Below are 20,373 nucleotides of genomic sequence, written 5' to 3' on the forward strand. Positions count from 1 at the left end.
GAGAACGAGCTCCTGATATTTGATTTGGAGTGTTTTGTTCTCTTCTCTCTGAATTAGTTTGGGACGGCCTTGGCCAGATAACATCAGATAACATGCCAAACTGATTTAACCCAAAACCTCTGATTTTCAGAGAAGCTGTTGTGCTAAACGCTTAAAGGCTCTATATTTAATTCTTATCAGATGCGTTCCTTCCTTTTCTTTTAAGCCATGCTTCAATTTCCCCTTCCCTACATCTGTGTTCGGATGCTTTTTAAGTCTGTCAGATCTGACCAAATTTCCTCATTGTGTTTGTTTGTGGGCACAAATGAGCAACAAATGGCTAAAATAATTGGACATGCTGGAAGCTTTCTGTTGCTTATTCTCACTGGCTTCATCCCAGTTTGCAACTATACTATATTAAGTATGCAAAAGTAGGATTTCCAGATCATAGTATGTTGAAAATATCATGCCAAAGGTGCCTGGATGGTGTATTATTTCTGTATTTTCGAAGTGTGCATCAGTGCAAATCCTTTTTTTTTTTTTTTTTTTGCAATGACATGCACTGATAAATCATTCACAATAAGAACAGGTAAATAGTCAGTTTTAAATTCATATTGACTTGGCATGTGTGAAGTTCAAGGTCTCCAATCTTCCACAGCTGTTTACTGGTCAAAAGTTTGGAGTTGGTAAGATTTAAAAAAATAAAATGTTTTTCAAAGAAGCCTCTTATTCTCACCAAGGCTGCGTTTATTTGCTCAAAAATACAGTAAAAACAGTAATATTGTGAAATATTATTACAATCTAAAATAACTGTTTTCTATGTGAATATATTGTAAAATGTAATTTATTCCTGTGATCAAAGCTGAATTTTCAGCATCATTACTCCAGTCTTCAGTGTCACATGATCCTTCAGAAATCATTCCAATATGATGATTTGCTGCACAAGAAAAAGTTGTGTTGCTTCATATTTTTGTGGAAACCATTGATACGTTTTTTCAGGATTCTTTGATGAATAGAAATATTTATTTGAAATAGAAATATTTTGTAACATAAATGTCTTTACTGGCTCTTTTGGTCAGTTTAATGCATCCTTGCTGAAGTAAAGCATATATTTCTTCTAAAAAAAAAAAAAAAATCTTACTGACCATAAACTTTTGAACTGTAAACCCAAAAGTTAATTATTATATATATTGCATCTTGATAGTTATTTATTTTTATTTTATGATGTGGTAGTATCTATCTCCCAAATATGACATACTCCCTATGAGAAAACTGCTTTACCAGCTTAAGCTGTGTCAGGTTTAGTGGACTGAGGAATGAATAAATCCGATTATCAGGTCTGTCTTCACTCTGCTGAACACTCAGAATGCATGAAACAAAACCACAAACCACAGGACCCACAGAACGAGGGATCAAAAGAGAGCAGGAGAAGAGATGTGGTGGTGATATTTGGAGATAAAAGAAAGAAAGAAAGAAAGAAAGAAAGAAAGAAAGAAAGAAAGAAAGAAAGAAAGAAAGAAAGAAAGAAAGAAAGAAAGAAAGAAAGAAAGAAAGAAAGAAAGAAAGAAAGAAAGAAAGAAAGAAAGAAAAGGGAGGTGGTCTCGTCTGTGTGGATTAGATGTTTCAGGTTTAACAGCCATTTCTATGAGCACATACCTCTGAGTATTACTCACACACTTTTACTCTCACACACACACACACACACACACACACACACACACACACACACACACACACACACACACACACACACACACACACACACACACACACACACACTTTTACTCTTACACACACACACTTTCACTCTTAAACACACGCATACACACACACTTTCACTCTTACACACACACACACACACACACACTTTCACTCTTACACACACACACACTTTCACTCTTACACACACACACTTTCACTCTTACACACACACACTTTCACTCTCACACACACACACATACACACACACACACGCACACACTTTCACTCTTACACACACACACACACACACACACACACACACACACACACTTTCACACAAACACACACACACACACATACACACACACACTTTTACTCTTACACACACACACTTTCACTCTTACACACACACACACACTTTTACTCTTACACACACACACTTTCACTCTTTCACACACACACACACACACACACACACACACACACACACACACACACACACTTTCACTCTTACGCACACACACACACACACACACTTTCACTCTTACACACACACACACACACTTTCACTCTTACACACACACACACACACACACACACACACACACACACACACACACACACACACACACACACACACACACACACACACACACACACACACACTTTCACTCTCACACACACACACACTTTCACTCTTATACACACACACACACACACACACACTTTCACTCTTACACACACACACACACACACACACACACACACACACTTTCACTCTTACACACACACACACACACTTTCACTCTTACACACACACACACACACACTTTCACTCTTACACTCACACACACTAGATCAAGAACTGAAAGGAACATTTGAGTGTAACTGTTGAGGAACTTGTACATCAGTAAGCAGCATTTGAATACGTCATAGCAAGCAAGAACACTGAGCTGGTTTTGGAACAGAGCTATAGAATACTGTACACCTGGATGATCTCAGAGGATCTTGATGATTTATCGTGGCTCTTCAGATCAGTGTTTTGGTTTCTGGGTTCTTTAAAGCACTGGTGTGTTGCTGGTGTTCTAAAGAACTACTAGAGGATAGAAAGTTATTTGTGGAACTTTGAAAGGTTCTTCTTATGACATCATCAGAATGTTAATGCCTTTTTTGTTGAAATTGGAACTTTTTTCACCTTCTTTTTCCAAGGTGGATCTGGTGTTGTATAGGTCTGGTGCTTGGTTAATTTGAGTCGTGTGGTTTCATTTGAAAGGCTTTGGGGTTATATAATGTTTGTCTTTTTGATGTGTTAATTATGGTCTGATGAAGAGCCGTGGAGCTTAATATTACCAATGTGGAAATGTAATAAATTGCTTTTTTTTCTTCTTCTTCTTTTTTTTTTAAATCTGTGCCTTTTCCAAGGAATGGAAAAACCGGTAAATTTGCTGAAAGACATTTATAATGTTCCCAAAATTTATATTTCAAATAAATGCGTTTGAACTTTCTATTCATCAAAGAATCTTGAAAAAATATAGATTTATCATGGTTTCAACAAAAATATTAATATTAAATCTTACTGACCATAAACTTTTGAACTGTAAACCCAAAAGTTAATTATTATATATATTGCATCTTGATAGTTATTTATTTTTATTTTATGATGTGGTAGTATCTCCCAAATATGACATAACTCCCTATGAGAAAACTGCTTTACCAGCTTAAGCTGTGTCAGGTTTAGTGGACTGAGGAATGAATAAATCCGATTATCAGGTCTGTAAATTGCTTTTTTTTCTTCTTCTTCTTTTTTTTTTAAATCTGTGCCTTTTCCAAGGAATGGAAAAACCGGTAAATTTGCTGAAAGACATTTATAATGTTCCCAAAATTTATATTTCAAATAAATGCGTTTGAACTTTCTATTCATCAAAGAATCTTGAAAAAATATAGATTTATCATGGTTTCAACAAAAATATTAAGCAGCACAACGGTTTTCACCATTGGTGCAGCCTTGGTGTGCAGAAGAGTATATAGCTATAGTTAAATATACATTCAATGTTTACTATTTGTGAATGCTATTTCTATACAATGTTTTCTTTAATAGTCCTTCTGCTGTAATCCTGAAGTTTTTCCTCTGTTAGCCTCTTTCAATCAGTCCTCTCTCTTTTAATCAGCAGACGTTTCATATTTTTTCAAACATTAACCTGTGCTGAAGTGTCCATCTCGGGGTCACAGCCTCACGGTCTTCTGACCAGCTTGTCTACTTCCTCCTAAACGACAACAGCTGCAAAACAGCAAATATTCATCCAGGGCCACTGAAAGACGTTTGTTGTTTAGTGACCCCTTTTAAAATCCTCCTCTGTCATTGGTGCAGAGTCTCTGAAGAGTGTTTGTCAGTCACCCAACCTTTAAGGAGGAGTGATGCACTGATTTACCCTCTTAGCTTCTAGAGTTCGCTGAAAAGTGCTTTCCACGTTTGCATTTTCTCAAAAGGGGGAAGTTTCAAAGCATGCATACGTGAATTAAACCTTGTGGATCGATTAGATGCTAAATAAAAAAACACAATTTCTGTGTAGTAAAATATGCATAAACTTAAGCACTAAAATCGTAGAAAGAAATTGGCCTCATATTTTGCTCAAATGCATTTTTAAGGATGGTTTCTATATATGTCTCGGGGTCTTTATTTAATGTAAGTCTGTGTTTTAAATTTTTTTTAACTACTAATACAAATTGCTTATTGACTATATATATTGGCACTGAATAACCAGCAGAAAGCCTCGATCACTAGAGATCAAGTGTGATTGACACACTCTAAACAATGCTGGGTTGTTTTAACCCAAATTTGGGTCAAATATGGACAAACACAAATGTTGGGTTAAAAATGTAATTCAAAATTTTAACCCAACTTCAACTGTACATTTTTTAATTACATTTTTAACCCAACATTTGGGTTTGTCCATATTTGACCCAAATTTGGGTTGAAACAACCCAGCATTTTTTAGAGTGCATCATTAGAGTTTCTATAGCGTATGATAAGAGAGTTGACCTCAGCTCTTCCTTCTGCTTTTCTGTTAAACGTTGTGAGGTCATCATCCTTTCAGTGTGCTTCCCCACAGTCTGCACTTGACCGGTGCATTCATTTATTTCTGGCCATTGTGGCCAAAGAGTCCTCTAATGTTATCTTTCTACATACTCGTAGACTCCTTCTGATGTTTCATCATCTTTAAAACTGTCAGTACTTGTGATGCTGAGGGCAGCACACCTGATATGGCTTTTATCAATCTGAGTGAACCGCCTTAACTGCTGTTCAGAGCATGTTCTGTTCTGTCTTTTTCTATCATTTCCTCTGAATTAGTTGGTTCATTCTTTTGGACCCTGCCTCGTCATCTCTTGCTGTTGTCTTTCAATGAAAAAGGAAGTCCTTAGTGTTTTGTCAAATGTCAATCCTGGGCAATATTTAGTCCCGGTTCAAAAAAATGATCCCTCAAATCACACATTTTATTGAGAAAAGTTGTGCTGTTACTGTACTAAGAGATCAGACTTAATATATTTATGGAATATCCATGGAACTGTCACTCGTTTCTAATTTTGCAAATGGTTTGTTTCTGAATATAAAAATGTCGACACAATGTAACGCACTTGCTCTGGCACTAGTTTTGGATGGAGAGATGAGCTTGTTGCTGTCGTTTGATATGTTGTACAAGCAGGATGTGGTATTTGTCCCGCCTCTCCTTCACTGTTTGGATGGCTGGGTAAAAAGTGACCGTGATGAGCATTGTGTTTTGCCCAGAGCTGAGCATTATTTAACTCTCAGCGACTGGAAAAATCTGAGCGTACAGCATGAAATAGACATTTCTGCCTTTTTAAAAACACGGCGCTCCCATTGAAAACAATTGGAAAAATATGCTATCCTCGGGGGAAATATGCTTATTTTAAGTCACTAAATGCTTAAAACAAGAGAAAATATCTGCCAATTGGGTCAGAAAAATAAACCTAATTTAAAGGGAAAAACACCCCATTGGCAGATATCTGTTCTTGTTTTAAGCCAAAAACACACTGAATTTGGATACATTGCTCATTGCTTCTCAAGTAAATGCATCTTAATTTGTTAGATATTTGTAGAAAAACAAGACTCAAAATTACACTCTAAAATGTTGTTATTTTTTCAACCCATGTTTGGGTTAAATATGGACAAACCCAACTGTTAGGTTAAAAATTGTATCAAAAAAATGTAAACCAATGGTTGGGTTTGTCCATATTTGACCCAAACATGGGTTGAAACAACCCAGCATTTTTTAGAGTGTACTAAGATTTATCGGTAACACTTTACTTGAAGGGGTGTGCATAAGACTGACATTACACCTTCATAATCATGACAGGACACATGTCATGAATATGAAGGAGGTTTTATGCCTGTTTATGACAACTGTCATTAAGTGTCATTCGCACAATTATGACATTTTTAATGCAAATATGACATTGTTTGAGATGTTTTTGTTATGACAACTTGACATAAACCAATACATCATAACCTGTCAGTGTCTTTGCCATGACAACTTGACAATACTAAGACAACACAACCTGTCATAAATATGTCATAATCATGACATAGCAGACTAATTATCAAACTTAAGAAACCACTTAGCTTTATGGGTTAACATTACATTAAACTGTCAGGTGGTTGGGTTTGACATTAGCTGTCATGAGACCATTATAACATTTTAATGACAAATTCAATTTGTACCACTGTAGTTGAGGTCAAGAAAAATATTCATGACACAGTTATAATGGCCTCATGACAGCCAATGTCAAAACCAACCACATGACAGTTTAATGTAATGTTATCCCATAAAGCTAAGTGGTTTCTTAAGTTTGATAATTAATCTGCTATGTCATGTTTATGACATGCTTATGACAGGTTATGATGTATTGTTTTATGTCAAGGTGTCATAACAAAGACATCTCAAACAATGTCATATTTGCATTAAAAATGTCATAATTGAGCGAATGACACTTAATGACAGTTGTCATAAACATGCATAAAACCTCCTTCATATTCATGACATCTGCATTGTCATGATTATGAAGGTGTCATGTCAGTCTTATGCACACCCCTTCAAGTAAAGTGTTACCAAAATATAAAACAAAAAACACCTTAGCAACACCCTAGAAACCATCCTTCACATCCTTGAAATGTGACCGAGTTTTGCGTGGACAGACGACACTCACATTTTCCTCTGTAAGTGTGTTATCTATTGGATGTGCGCTCCGCCATCACAGTTGTTTTGATATTATGCAGAGGCTGTATGATATTCTCTGTGGTCAGTGTCAGCAGTTTCGTGTGAAAATGACACTGATTCCAGTCTAGAGAGACATCTAGATTTCACACGCACACGACGAGCTCGTAACTCAGTGGTTTGAGATTCAGGGTAGAGATTATCATAGAAAAACCAGTAAATATCTGGTTTGAAATTGTTATTTACAGTACAAGCATGGAAAAGTCATGGAAATTAGTGTAATCTTGGAGATTTGAAGTTTCTTCTGCTCACCAAGGCTGCATTTATTTGATCAACAACAACAAAACACAGTAAAGACAGTAATATTGTGAAATATGATTACAATTTAAAATAACTTTTTTTATCATTATTTAAAAATATTTGTAATGTATTCTTGTGATCAAAGCTGAATTTCCAGCATCATTACTTCAGTGTCACATGATCCTTCAGAAATCACTCTAACATGCTGATTTGCTGCTCAATATCAACATTTCTGATTATTTTAAAAATCAGTTGTGCTGCTTCATATTTCTTGAAACCATAATCCATATTTTTTCCGGATTCTTTAATGAATCGGAAGTTCAAAAGAACAGTGTTTATTTGAAATGGGAATTTTTTGTAATGTTATATTACTCTTGAACAATACATCCTCGCTGAATAAAAGTATTCTTTCGAAAAACAAAACTGGTTTATCAAACTAAGTCATGCCAAAATGATGAATAAATAAATGTAATTTCTCTAAGCAAGTTAAAAGCCGATTCAAGAGGTTTTTTCAGTCATGGCTCATCATCTTTTGCAATCTCCCGCAAGATTTTTATCACCTCTGTCTCAGCCAACATTCCTCTTTAAATGTTGTCATGTCACTTTATCTATCCAGAGCGGCAGCAGCGCTTTCTCTCTCGCTTATGTACTTCGTTTTCCATCTCTGTAAAACCAAATCTTCATTTTTGGCTGAATGGCCACATTCTGTGATTGTGAAACAAAATGAGATTTTCTGTAAAATTTGAGACCTGACCAGCTGTCTCTTTAAGTTTCTCTTTGGCTGGTGTTAAACACTGACATTATTGTGATATGATGTGTATTTTGGCATTTCTGAGTTTGAGAAGACCAATAACATGTATAATTTCAAATTTCTCTGGCCATGGGAAACACAGAACAGAGTCAAAGGCCACAAGGATAGCAAACTGTGTCCAAATGTGAATTCTTGCCTGTTTATTTTATCCAGTTTCATCCTGATTGAAACGCGAGAGCCAGATGACATTGCGACAGGCCCCCGGAGACAATAGCTCTTCTTATTCCGTGAGTTGGGATCCAATGCGAGCGCTGAGACAAACGATCCTTTGGCGCAGCTCCCGATCACTCGGCACTGCATGTAATAACTTCAAAATATGCCTGCCATGCAGCGGATCCATTATAAGGCCAGAGCTGTGCGTAAGTCCGGCTCTTCGGGGAGGAATCTGAGATGTCGAGATTGGCAGAAACTCAACGGCTCCGTGACCTTGCTTCGGACAAACCATCGCGATGAATAAGACACGAGCTGTTCTCAAGCTTTCTTGCGATTATTGAGGCATTTCTTTTGAGACTTTTGAGTGGCGTTTGTTAATTTATTAACAATTTGAGAGTGTTTTGATTTTGAGTGCTTACAACTAAGCAAGCAGTTCAGTCCGTTTCTTTTTTAGTAACTGACCCAAAAAATATGAGATGAAATATGATATTTGAGTCACCCGTCAGCAGCATTTCCATAAGTCCCTGTTCCGCGTTTTGTTTTAGTTTTTTTGTATGTAGTAAAATGTTTTTGTTAAATGCATATTTAATATTCAAATTTAATGCTGTTGCATAAACGGTTAACAGTATTTTAATGCAACACAAGGACATGTGGTTTAAACCGAAGTCATGTCAATATTTGAAGCACATTTAGTCAAAGCTGGAACACAATTCCCTCACAAACTAGTTTAGGAGAAAATTCCAGAAATTATATAAAGATCCCATCTGGTGCAAGTTTATTTCAGGTGACATTTAACACACACATGAAGTGAGACACCTGTTGAGCTTGTCTTTCTGTGCTAGACACACATTTCCTGATGCTACAAAGATACTACTGTAAGCTGAATGCAATCATTTGTTGACATTTTTGAAGCTCTTTTGCACATTCTGTTCAGTGTTGACCATCTTGCCTCATTCTGCTGGTGTGTTCCAACAAATATAACATGCTGGACATTTCAAAACCATTAATAAAAAAAGAAATGGCATTACAAATGTACTGTGGTGTTAGCATGACGCGAGATGGCAGTGCTATATATCATTGTCCTGAATATGTGTGCCATATTCATGTACCATTTGCATACTTTAAGATATTTTAGATGGTTTTACATGGTCTAAAAAAGTATTTTCATGATTTTTGATGTAGCCTACTTAAATCTCTTTTGTTGATAGGAGATTTTTAATACAAGCATGGGAAGATGGTTTGCGCATCTTGCGTTCCTAAATGCATGTTAAAGCAACTTTGTGATTTGATATTGCGATTTTGGTTTGGTTTCGATTCATTTTGCAGCTCTACTTGACTCTATTTAGCATTTATCGGTTTTAGGCCACGCAAGTATGAATTATTTAAATCAATTGTGCAATCTGATGGTAGCAATTAAAAGGTTATTGCCCTCATAAATAGCTTCAATGTAGATAACTTTTTTTATAGTACAGTAACTTCACAACTTTTTTAACTACTTTACTGCCTTGTAATTTCACTACTCGAACCGATGAGAAGCTTGTAGAGCCCGAACGCTGTGGTCCTCTGCCAGCGGAAATTTCCTGCACACATGGACTCTTATTAAAACCCCAACGCTCAAACTCTGTCATCCGACTGCAATCCTTTATCGAATCCCAGCCTCGAGATCAGTTTGAGATCTTCATCTGCTCTGTGAAAAATGCTCATCTCAGTTCTCTAAACTGCATCAGTGATCTTCTCAGAGAGTTTCACATCCCTCGGGTTAAACCAGTATTCAGCACAAGCCGAAAGGAAGAACTGACCCCTAGATTTTGCAGTGAAGTATTGTTCTCATCCCCATTCCCTTCATGCTCAATATCAGAGCTGCTCTAGAAGTACATGTGTTGGGCAAAGATCATTGCGTGTTATTCTCCATGGTTATTCAAATGTGCAATCATCAGTTTTTTGTTAGTTTTTTTGGTTTCACTTTATTTGGATGGTCCCTTTAACACATTTAGTTGACTATAAGTAACGTTGCACCTACATCTCTACTAACTCTCACTAGAGTGTTAGTAGAGTATTAGTAGACTGGTAGGGTTAGGTTTAGAATAAGTTGACATGTAGTTGCAAAGTTACTTATAGTCTGTAGAATGTCTGTTGGAGGAGCATCACAATAAAGAGTTGGCAGATATTAAGCAGACAGTCTACTAATACTGTAATGAGAGGTAGTTGACATGTAGTTGCAAATGTACTTAATATAGACAACAGAATGTTCAAAAGGGACCATCAAAATAAAGTGTTACCGTATTTTTTTTAAATAAATTTCACAATTTGTTGTAAAAACAACACATTATAATGTCGCAATATGGTCGACTAATAACATTCAAAAACACACAAAGTTTTGCTTCATTATACAGTATTTTATATGTGTTTGTTATCTGATATGGTGCCACAATTGTTTATACTAAAATATACGCCATAAAAGCTGCTTTGTTGTTGTTTCTTATCTTTATGTTCGGTCTTAAATGACTGTGTGAATGCTAAGCGAACCAGTATTATTTTCTTTTTTGGTCTGAATCAAGAGAACCGAATTACAAGTGTGAACACACCCTTAGTCTAGCTTTTACCAGGGGAGAGTTGAATTTGGAAGCATCAAACCCTTAAAGTTGATAAGCTACAGTTGATAAAGCTAAAGTTGCTATCCCAACTGTATGACTGTATGATCGCTATTATTACTGTTTTTCAGAACAGACCTGTGACACATTTGTCGTGAGCTGAGAACTTTTCCATTACATTTTTATTTGTATAGTGCTGCTCACAATACACCGTTTCAAAGCAGCTCTACAGAAAATCATGATGTTAGTGTTTAGAATATCTTAATATTTTCATGCCTTATAGTTATTTAGCAGATTAGAACTGGGCGAAAATATATTTGACATTATGACGATACAAGCAATGAAGCAGTTGAGATTTTGCTATATACATTTCTTTATGTGAGTACTGTATGTATGCAGGTACTACATCCAAATATATCACTGAATGATAATTAGTTTAAATTATGCGATAATATAAACAAGTTGAGATTTGCTATCAATCACGCAATCTGAAATAAATGCATATTTTGTCACATAAACACAAATGTTATCGTTAAAGCAACACCAAGTAACTTTTCCTCTGCGGTCGCCCTACAGGTTGGAAGTGGAATTGTCCATTACTGCTGTCGTAAATAATTTAGTCTACCGCATCCTACTGTCGCACACACGCTCGCTGTTTATCAGCACTGGCTTTGGAATCATGATGACAATTCAAAAGCTACCCGGCTGCTAGGTATCTTACATGTAGTTGTAGTCTACTGTCGAGTACGCTTGCCGTAAAGCAAGTCAAACTTGTAGTTTTCTTATGTCTCATTCGGACTACAGAAACGCGACCCGATCTGGAAATCTTACATAGCGTGGTTATATCAGATAAAGGACCGCAAAGCGGTGGCCTAAGTGCATTTCACCATGTCACGACTTGATGAACCACTGAAACGATTTTGAAAACATTATTTTAAGGTAAAAAATCTTACTTAGTGTTGCTTTAAAGTGTTTAATTTGATCAAATGGAACTGCAAAGATGATTTTTTTTAAACCTGTTTCCTGAACTTCATCTTGGTTATCTTCGTCTTGAACTTTGCTCTAGATGAACTGAATGTCTTTAAACTGAGGAAAACCGAATGATGCGGTCTCTTCAAACAAGAAGGAAGAGGGAGATTTGTAATCGACAGATAATGATGGAAGAAGGAAGGGAGAGAAAAGGCTTTGAGTGGAAGGAGGTTAAAGGTTGTTTTGTGTGTTTTTTACAGTCTGACATACAGAGAGAGTTCTGATAGAGACTGTTAACCTCAAGGCTCTGAATGTCCTGTAATAGTGGACGGTCGTGTTCCTTTAGGACAGTCTAACCTTCACACGCATGATTTGAGAGTCTCGTGTAAAATAACCTTTAACTTGTTTAAATCAGGGGCTGCGTTTCTGCAACTAAAGGTTCAACCCTTTCATAACAATGTTATCAGTCTGAGTCAGAATGTGGCTCTGCTCCCAAATTGTAAGTTACATAGGAAGCATGTTACGCACGTTTTAAAAGTCTAGTTATGTTGCTTTTTAAGAGGTTTTCTATTCAAAGGTAGTCTAATCCTCTGCAGAGAATGCAATCCCAGAATGCTTTGCAACAAGCTAATTGAAAAAAGTTGAGAAAAGTTGGTGAAAGTGAGAGAAATTAAAATGAAAAATACTTCTAAAGCATTGATTAATCTTAATTTCAGCATTTTTCATTGTTCGTTAAAGGGATAGTTCACCCAAAAAGGTCAACTTTCCCTTTAACTTTAACTGTAGTGTCTTCAGAAAATTTGGACTAAACCGCTCAATTCATATGGATTCGTTTTACGATCTCTTTATGAACTTTTTGAACCATCAAAGTAATATTTGTGTAGCTGTCAATGGAGGGACAGAAAGCTCTCAGATTTCATCAAAAAGATCTTCATTTGTGTTCAGAAGATGAACAAAAGTATTACAGTTTTGGAACGACATGAGTGTGAGTAATTAAAGGGTTAGTTCACCCCAAAATGAAAATTCTGTCAGTAATTACTCTCCCTCATGTTGTTCCAACCCCGTAAGACTTTCGTTCATCTTCGGAACACAAATTAAGATATTTTTGATTAAATCTGAGAGATGGATCACTCCTCCATAGGCTTCTAAGGGATCGAAACTAGAAGCGTTGCGCAGTTACACTACGTGAAATCGGAAATGAATAGTTGAATAAAGTCGTTATTTTTGTTTGTTTTTTTGCGCACAAAAAGTATTCTCGTCGCTTGATAAAACTTAAGGTTGAGCCACTGTAGTCACTCGGACTATTTTAACGATGTCTTTAATAACTTTTGGGCCGGCCAGTTTCGATCCCTTGGAGGAGTGATCCAGCTCTCAGATTTAATCAAAAATATCTTAATTTGTGTTCAGAAGATGAACGAAAGTATTACAGTTTTGGAACGACATGAGGGCGAGTGATTAATGACAGAATTTCCATCTTTGGGTGAACTATCCCTTTAATGCATGAACTAATGGAACTTTATTGTAAAGTTTTACTGATTTATTTCATAAAATTTTAAGATAATGATGTCATATATGCCAGCTTGGAAGTGTAATTTTTTTTTTAGAATAGCAGATTTTTATTTATATGTAATTTAATGTGGAATTATTTGTATGCATAAATGAACTTTCAAGGCAGCTGCTCATGTAGGCTTTGACATCGAGGTTAACAGTAGCTGAGCTTATAACTCTGCCTTCGTTGACACTGTAAGGTTCTAATTAAAGTTTTATGAGTTTCCAACAGACGACCCCCAAAGCTCATTGTCATCCCCTCGCATCTGTTAAAAGACAGCTTTACAGTCGAATTCATTGTGAAAATGTGTGTGGTTGCTGGTGCCATTGTGTCAATGTAATGAATGTAAGCCATTTTTTTCCCTTTTACAGCCCATCTGGGTTTATTGACATTTCCTTTTGTGCAAGAAAAACTTGTATTCTTTGTGTCTGAAAACAATGCATGCTTACTCAACACATTTTAAACCTTTCACAGGATGTCTTGTTGGATCTAAAATGGGGATTTTTCTTTCTGGAAATATATGATGTATGGATGACCTACAGTACCAACAATGCTTCGTAAATAATTATTAGCTATATATTAAAAGCCAAACATGCATTTGCCAAAAATCAAAAAATGCACTCTGATACAAACATAGTGATCATGAAAGTACCATGGCACTTTTGAACACTCATTTTATTGCATTAGATAATGTCAAAAGCGAGCTTCTTTTTTTTTTTTTTTTTTTTTTCAAACTTAAAATGTTAAAATATTTTTCATCTTCAATATGTAACTATATTTATTGTTTTATATTTTAAACTTGAATATAAATCTTTAAGTTTGAGCATTTAATTTAAAAAGATCTTTTAAATAAAGATTTGTCTTTTTCTTCTAACAAATGTGCTATATGAATAAATAGAATAAGAATACATTTTGCTTGAAAAGTGGGCATGTCTTAATTTTCTTTAACATAAATGCTATTTGGTTTGATGACATTCACGCATTTTTAAGTGTCCAAATACTTTTACGCTCCACATTTTTGGAGCCTTTAGTCCTTTTGGGAGCACATCTTTAAACTTGTTCTGACTAAGGCTGGTTTGAATCTGTAATTTGGTCGTGGTCATGTGTGGATTCAAGTAATATAATATGACTGGACTCCAAGGTCCTGATCTTGGGAAAGTTACCGTTGCTGTGGGAATAGAAAATATGTTGATGAACTTGATGATGAAGCAAATATATTTCACTCTGCCTCAATATCCAAAGATTATTTTCCCTCGACGGTCCCTGATAAATCTGATTGGCATTTTTGCTGTCCGATGGGAAAAGAGCTGCGTGGAATATTCAGGCTTTGAGAAACACGACCAGAGGTTCTCATGACTTTTGATTAAAAAAATAGTGGAGTTGCACATGTTGGAGACATAAATCAGTGCTTTTCCTGGTTATGAGATACTGTTGTGGGCATCTGTTGAACTGACATCTGGTGCCGTGACCCTGGCGATAATTCCCACTGACATCCTGTATCTGGATGGCAAGTGGAAGATTATCCAGCATTACTGAATCCACAACATGTGTTTGACATTTATGATTGGTCAATAATATCTCTTGATGTGGAAAAGTCTGTTGTACACTATCTGTGTTGATTTTCATTTTTTTTTCCTGCATGATTCGCAGAAGCACTGATGAACTTGAATGTCATCTGTTTCCTATTATAAAAGCATTTTTTTCTTTTTTGTTGTTCCCATGGAAAATTCAACACAAGACATGCGCTAGATGATTTGTTTGATGTGTGTTACTGAGCCAGCCATCTGAGCCCAATAATAACGCTGTTGTTTGTGTTTCAGTGGCGATGCCATTCATCATAATGACCATCATGTTCCGGCCTTACCAGCGTGGCGTTTACTGTGATGACGAGACCATTCGTTACCCCTACAGACCAGACACCATCTCTCACAAGATGATGGCGGCCGTTACCATTTCCTGCTCCATCATTATCGTGAGTCTCCACCAATCAGGCAGCTGAGCAAACCTTTAAAGGGGTCCTATTAGGCATTTTACATTTTCAGCTTTCTTTATTGTGTAATGTTGCTGTTTGAGCATGAAAAAGGTCTGCAAAGATACAAAGAGTCTCTCCAGCGGGAGTTATTCTCTATATCAGTGTCAGTGTTTCTGAACTCCCTGAAACGCCTCCATTGTAGTCTTGAGTTTTCTTCTGGGAATGAACATGTTACAATATTCCCCATTTAAATAATTCCCGCCCAAGGCATACGCAAAATAAAGGGACTAAAATGAGTTGGGGCGGGGTATTTCTCGCTTAAAGCAGTTGACCAATCACAACACACTGGGGCTGCAGACTTTAGCCTCCTTGTTAGAGCGCCTGACTCTCACGCCGGAGACCCGGGTTCAAGGCCCGCAGAGAGCAGGCCGAGTAGGGCCCGGGTGGACGAGTTACACTTGTGCAGTTTGCGACATTTTTAAAGTGTAATGTCTAGTGTGGCACTAAAAGTCCATTTGATTTTCCTCAAAACAGGTGAACGTGGGTAGTTTGCTAATGTTTTTAATAGTAATGGTTGTTGTACTTATCACGGCAGATTAAATGTCCAGTGAGTGGCACTAAAATGTTAATGCTTTATCGCATGTGAAAATAACGTACTTGGGGGACTCAGCCGACGTCGATGAGGAGACGCACTAGATTATAAATATTATTGAACGGGGACGTCGACTGTAGACGAGACCCAGATACAGGAAACTAACGTCGATTGGAGACGTTCGGGGACGTCGACTGTAGACGAGACCCAGATACAGGAAACTAACGTCGTTTGGAGACGTTCGGGGACGTCGACTGTAGACGAGACCCAGATACAGGAAACTAACGTCGATTGGAGACGTTCGGGGACGTCGACTGTAGACGAGACCCAGATACAGGAAACTAACGTCGATTGGAGACGTTCGGGGACGTCGACTGTAGACGAGACCCAGATACAGGAAACTGAGGTCGTTTGGAGACGTTCGGGGACGTCGACTGTAGACCAGACCCAGATACAGGAAACTGACGTCGTTTGGAGACGTTCGGGGACGTCGACTGTAGACGAGACCCAGATACAGGAAACTAACGTCGTTTGGAGACGTTCGGGGACGTCGACTGTAGACGAGACCCAGATACAGGAAACTAACGTCGTTTGGAGACGTTCGGGGACGTCGACTGTAGACGAGACCCAGATACAGGAAACTAACGTCGTTTGGAGACGTTCGGGGACGTCGACTGTAGACGAGACCCAGATACAGGAAACTGACGTCGTTTGGAGACGTTCGGGGACGTCGACTGTAGACGAGACCCAGATACAGGAAACTAACGTCGTTTGGAGACGTTCGGGAACGTCGACTGTAGACGAGACCCAGATACAGGAAACTAACGTCGTTTGGAGACGTTCGGGGACGTCGACTGTAGACGAGACCCAGATACAGGAAACTAACGTCGTTTGGAGACGTTCGGGGACGTCGACTGTAGACGAGACCCAGATACAGGAAACTGACGTCGTTTGGAGACGTTCGGGGACGTCGACTGTAGACGAGACCCAGATACAGGAAACTAACGTCGTTTGGAGACGTTCGGGGACGTCGACTGTAGACGAGACCCAGATACAGGAAACTGACGTCGTTTGGAGACGTTCGGGCACGTCGACTGTAGACGAGAGCCAGATACAGGAAACTGACGTCGTTTGGAGACGTCCGGGGACGTCGACTGTAGACGAGACCCAGATACAGGAAACTAACGTCGTTTGGAGACGTCCGGGGACGTCGACTGTAGACTAGACCCAGATACAGGAAACTAACGTCGTTTGGAGACGTCCGGGGACGTCGACTGTAGACGAGACCCAGATACAGGAAACTGACGTCGTTTGGAGACGTTCAGGGACGTCGACTGTAGACCAGACCCAGATACAGGAAACTGACGTCGTTTGGAGACGTTCGGGGACGTCGACTGTAGACGAGACCCAGATACAGGAAACTAACGTCGTTTGGAGACGTTCGGGGACGTCGACTGTAGACGAGACCCAGATACAGGAAACTAACGTCGTTTGGAGACGTTCGGGGACGTCGACTGTAGACGAGACCCAGATACAGGAAACTAACGTCGTTTGGAGACGTTCGGGGACGTCGACTGTAGACGAGACCCAGATACAGGAAACTGACGTCGTTTGGAGACGTTCGGGGACGTCGACTGTAGACGAGACCCAGATACAGGAAACTAACGTCGTTTGGAGACGTTCGGGAACGTCGACTGTAGACGAGACCCAGATACAGGAAACTAACGTCGTTTGGAGACGTTCGGGGACGTCGACTGTAGACGAGACCCAGATACAGGAAACTAACGTCGTTTGGAGACGTTCGGGGACGTCGACTGTAGACGAGACCCAGATACAGGAAACTGACGTCGTTTGGAGACGTTCGGGGACGTCGACTGTAGACGAGACCCAGATACAGGAAACTAACGTCGTTTGGAGACGTTCGGGGACGTCGACTGTAGACGAGACCCAGATACAGGAAACTGACGTCGTTTGGAGACGTTCGGGCACGTCGACTGTAGACGAGAGCCAGATACAGGAAACTGACGTCGTTTGGAGACGTCCGGGGACGTCGACTGTAGACGAGACCCAGATACAGGAAACTAACGTCGTTTGGAGACGTCCGGGGACGTCGACTGTAGACTAGACCCAGATACAGGAAACTAACGTCGTTTGGAGACGTCCGGGGACGTCGACTGTAGACGAGACCCAGATACAGGAAACTGACGTCGTTTGGAGACGTCCGGGGACGTCGACTGTAGACGAGACCCAGATACAGGAAACTGACGTCGTTTGGAGACGTCCGGGGACGTCGACTGTAGACTAGACCCAGATACAGGAAACTGACGTCGTTTGGAGACGTCCGGGGACGTCGACTGTAGACGAGACCCAGATACAGGAAACTAACGTCGTTTGGAGACGTCCGGGGACGTCGACTGTAGACGAGACCCAGATACAGGAAACTGACGTCGTTTGGAGACGTCCGGGGACGTCGACTGTAGACGAGACCCAGATACAGGAAACTAACGTCGTTTGGAGACGTCCGGGGACGTCGACTGTAGACGAGACCCAGATACAGGAAACTAACGTCGTTTGGAGACGTCCGGGGACGTCGACTGTAGACTAGACCCAGATACAGGAAACTAACGTCGTTTGGAGACGTCCGGGGACGTCGACTGTAGACGAGACCCAGATACAGGAAACTAACGTCGTTTGGAGACGTTCGGGGACGTCGACTGTAGACGAGACCCAGGTAGACTTAAGTCAGGATTGAAAGAAGAAAAAACCTACCACACACCGTTTTCACAAATTTGCGTTTTTGTAGTTTATACTGAAATGATAATGGTGTCATTCTCAGAAAACCCGTCTTCATAAACCCGTTTTCAAAAGTTTGCATTTTCAGCCCCTCAAAACACTGTTGTCATGTAAATGAACGGCCAAAACTAAATTTTTCCGTTTAGTTGAAAACGGTGTAGTGTAAACACCCCCTAATAGTGTGTAAACAAAAGCAAAAGTGAGCTAAAATGAATTTAGTGAAGCAACCATGTAATTTTAGCTTGTTTCTACAAGTCTTTGAGCTTTTAATCATAACTCGTGTTTCACAGGAATGATACCCGAGCCCTCCACATTGCAATGGTGAGCTACTGAGCAAATTTACTAGAAAAGCCAAACGTATAGAGCTGGTTATGTGACGGAGTCACGCAAACATCAACATGTGTCAGTTTACAAATCATGCACTATGTTAAAAGTGTTTTGAGGTCATGGCATAGTTTTGTGCAATTAACCAAAGGAAAATACGTCTTTATTAATCAATAATCTGCAACTGTAATCATAATTTGTGTAAAAAGGAATAAAAGTTGTTGGTGTTTTACTGCCTCGTGTTAATTTCAGCAGGAAACTGCAGTGAATTGTATTTTTATAAGCGAGAGGAATGTTTTTCCATTGGAAAACATGGAATGTTATGTTGAAAAAAGAGGATAGTGACTGTGGCTGTCAAGCTTCAAAAAGGACCCAAAGAAGACCAAAAGAATCAAATTAATGTGTTTCATGATTTTAACTCACTGACTCACAGTGGTTCTCATGAAGCTCACGGGGAAGTGATCTTCTTACTTAAATATCTGCCTGTTCTTCACACAAAGCTATCATAGGAATTCAGAGCAGAATTCAGAATATAGCACACAATTCAATGAACTACTTTGATTGGGTTTGACATATGTGGGTTTGACTTTAGTTCATAGTGACTGTTAGTTCATAGTTTTTATTTTTCTGTGAACTGTATGTTTAAGAAGCATCGTAACTGTCTAAAGGGATTTATTGTTGGAGCACTTTTGAGAACCAACCAGTTGTAGTAATTGTGAAATTTCGGGGCTGTATTTGATTGTGAAAAGATGCAGGTTGGTTTTGTATTGTGGCCACATGTTCTGAGAGAACATTGTGATTAGTTCAGTATGATTCATCAGAGTACAATTCAAAACATGAGTCATCTACATCCGACAGACTCATATATTTACTTTTATTACTGAGAATGAACCTTAAGGCAAGTTTATTTATGTACCATTTGATAGTTACACAATGGGGATTCAAAGTGCTTGACAAAGTAATCATAATAGATGTATACAAAATCAATAAAAAATTTAATATAAAAAAAATACAATGTACCAATATTTACTCATGGATCGTTATTGCTATTGCTCATACATGGGTAAAATGCTTAAGTGACTTCATTTTTCCTCACTTGCAGATCACATCCGGAGAGGCCTACCTGGTCTACACCAAACGGCTTTACTCCAATTCAGACTTTAACCAGTACGCTGTGGCGCTCTACAAAGTGGTGGGGACGTTTCTGTTCGGCGCGTGTGTGAGCCAGTCTCTGACCGATATGGCCAAGTACACCATCGGACGCTTGCGCCCCAACTTCATGGCGGTGTGTGCTCCAGAAGTGTGTGACGGCTACGTGCTGGAGATAAACTGCACGGGAACCCATCGCAACGTGACAGAATCCAGGTACAGAAGCAGGGGATGGGAAGGGCTGGTGTCAGAGGTCATA

General features: G+C 38.9%; 1 protein-coding gene across 2 annotated transcripts in view; it reads left to right on the forward strand.

The window, feature by feature from the left end:
• The window catches only part of plpp2a (phospholipid phosphatase 2a), a 43,076-nt gene that overhangs the window by 11,102 nt on the left and 11,601 nt on the right, over positions 1-20,373 (forward strand). For both annotated transcript variants that reach the window (XM_056271654.1, XM_056271655.1), the window contains exons 2-3: positions 15,105-15,256; positions 20,068-20,330. In XM_056271654.1, the coding sequence (XP_056127629.1) occupies positions 15,105-15,256; positions 20,068-20,330 (415 nt within the window). The remainder of the gene's footprint in view (positions 1-15,104; positions 15,257-20,067; positions 20,331-20,373) is intronic.

This window comes from Rhinichthys klamathensis, unplaced genomic scaffold (assembly GCF_029890125.1).
Source record: "Rhinichthys klamathensis goyatoka isolate OS25496 unplaced genomic scaffold, OSU_Roscu_1.1 h1tg000323l_1, whole genome shotgun sequence".
Lineage (NCBI taxonomy): Eukaryota > Metazoa > Chordata > Actinopteri > Cypriniformes > Leuciscidae > Rhinichthys > Rhinichthys klamathensis.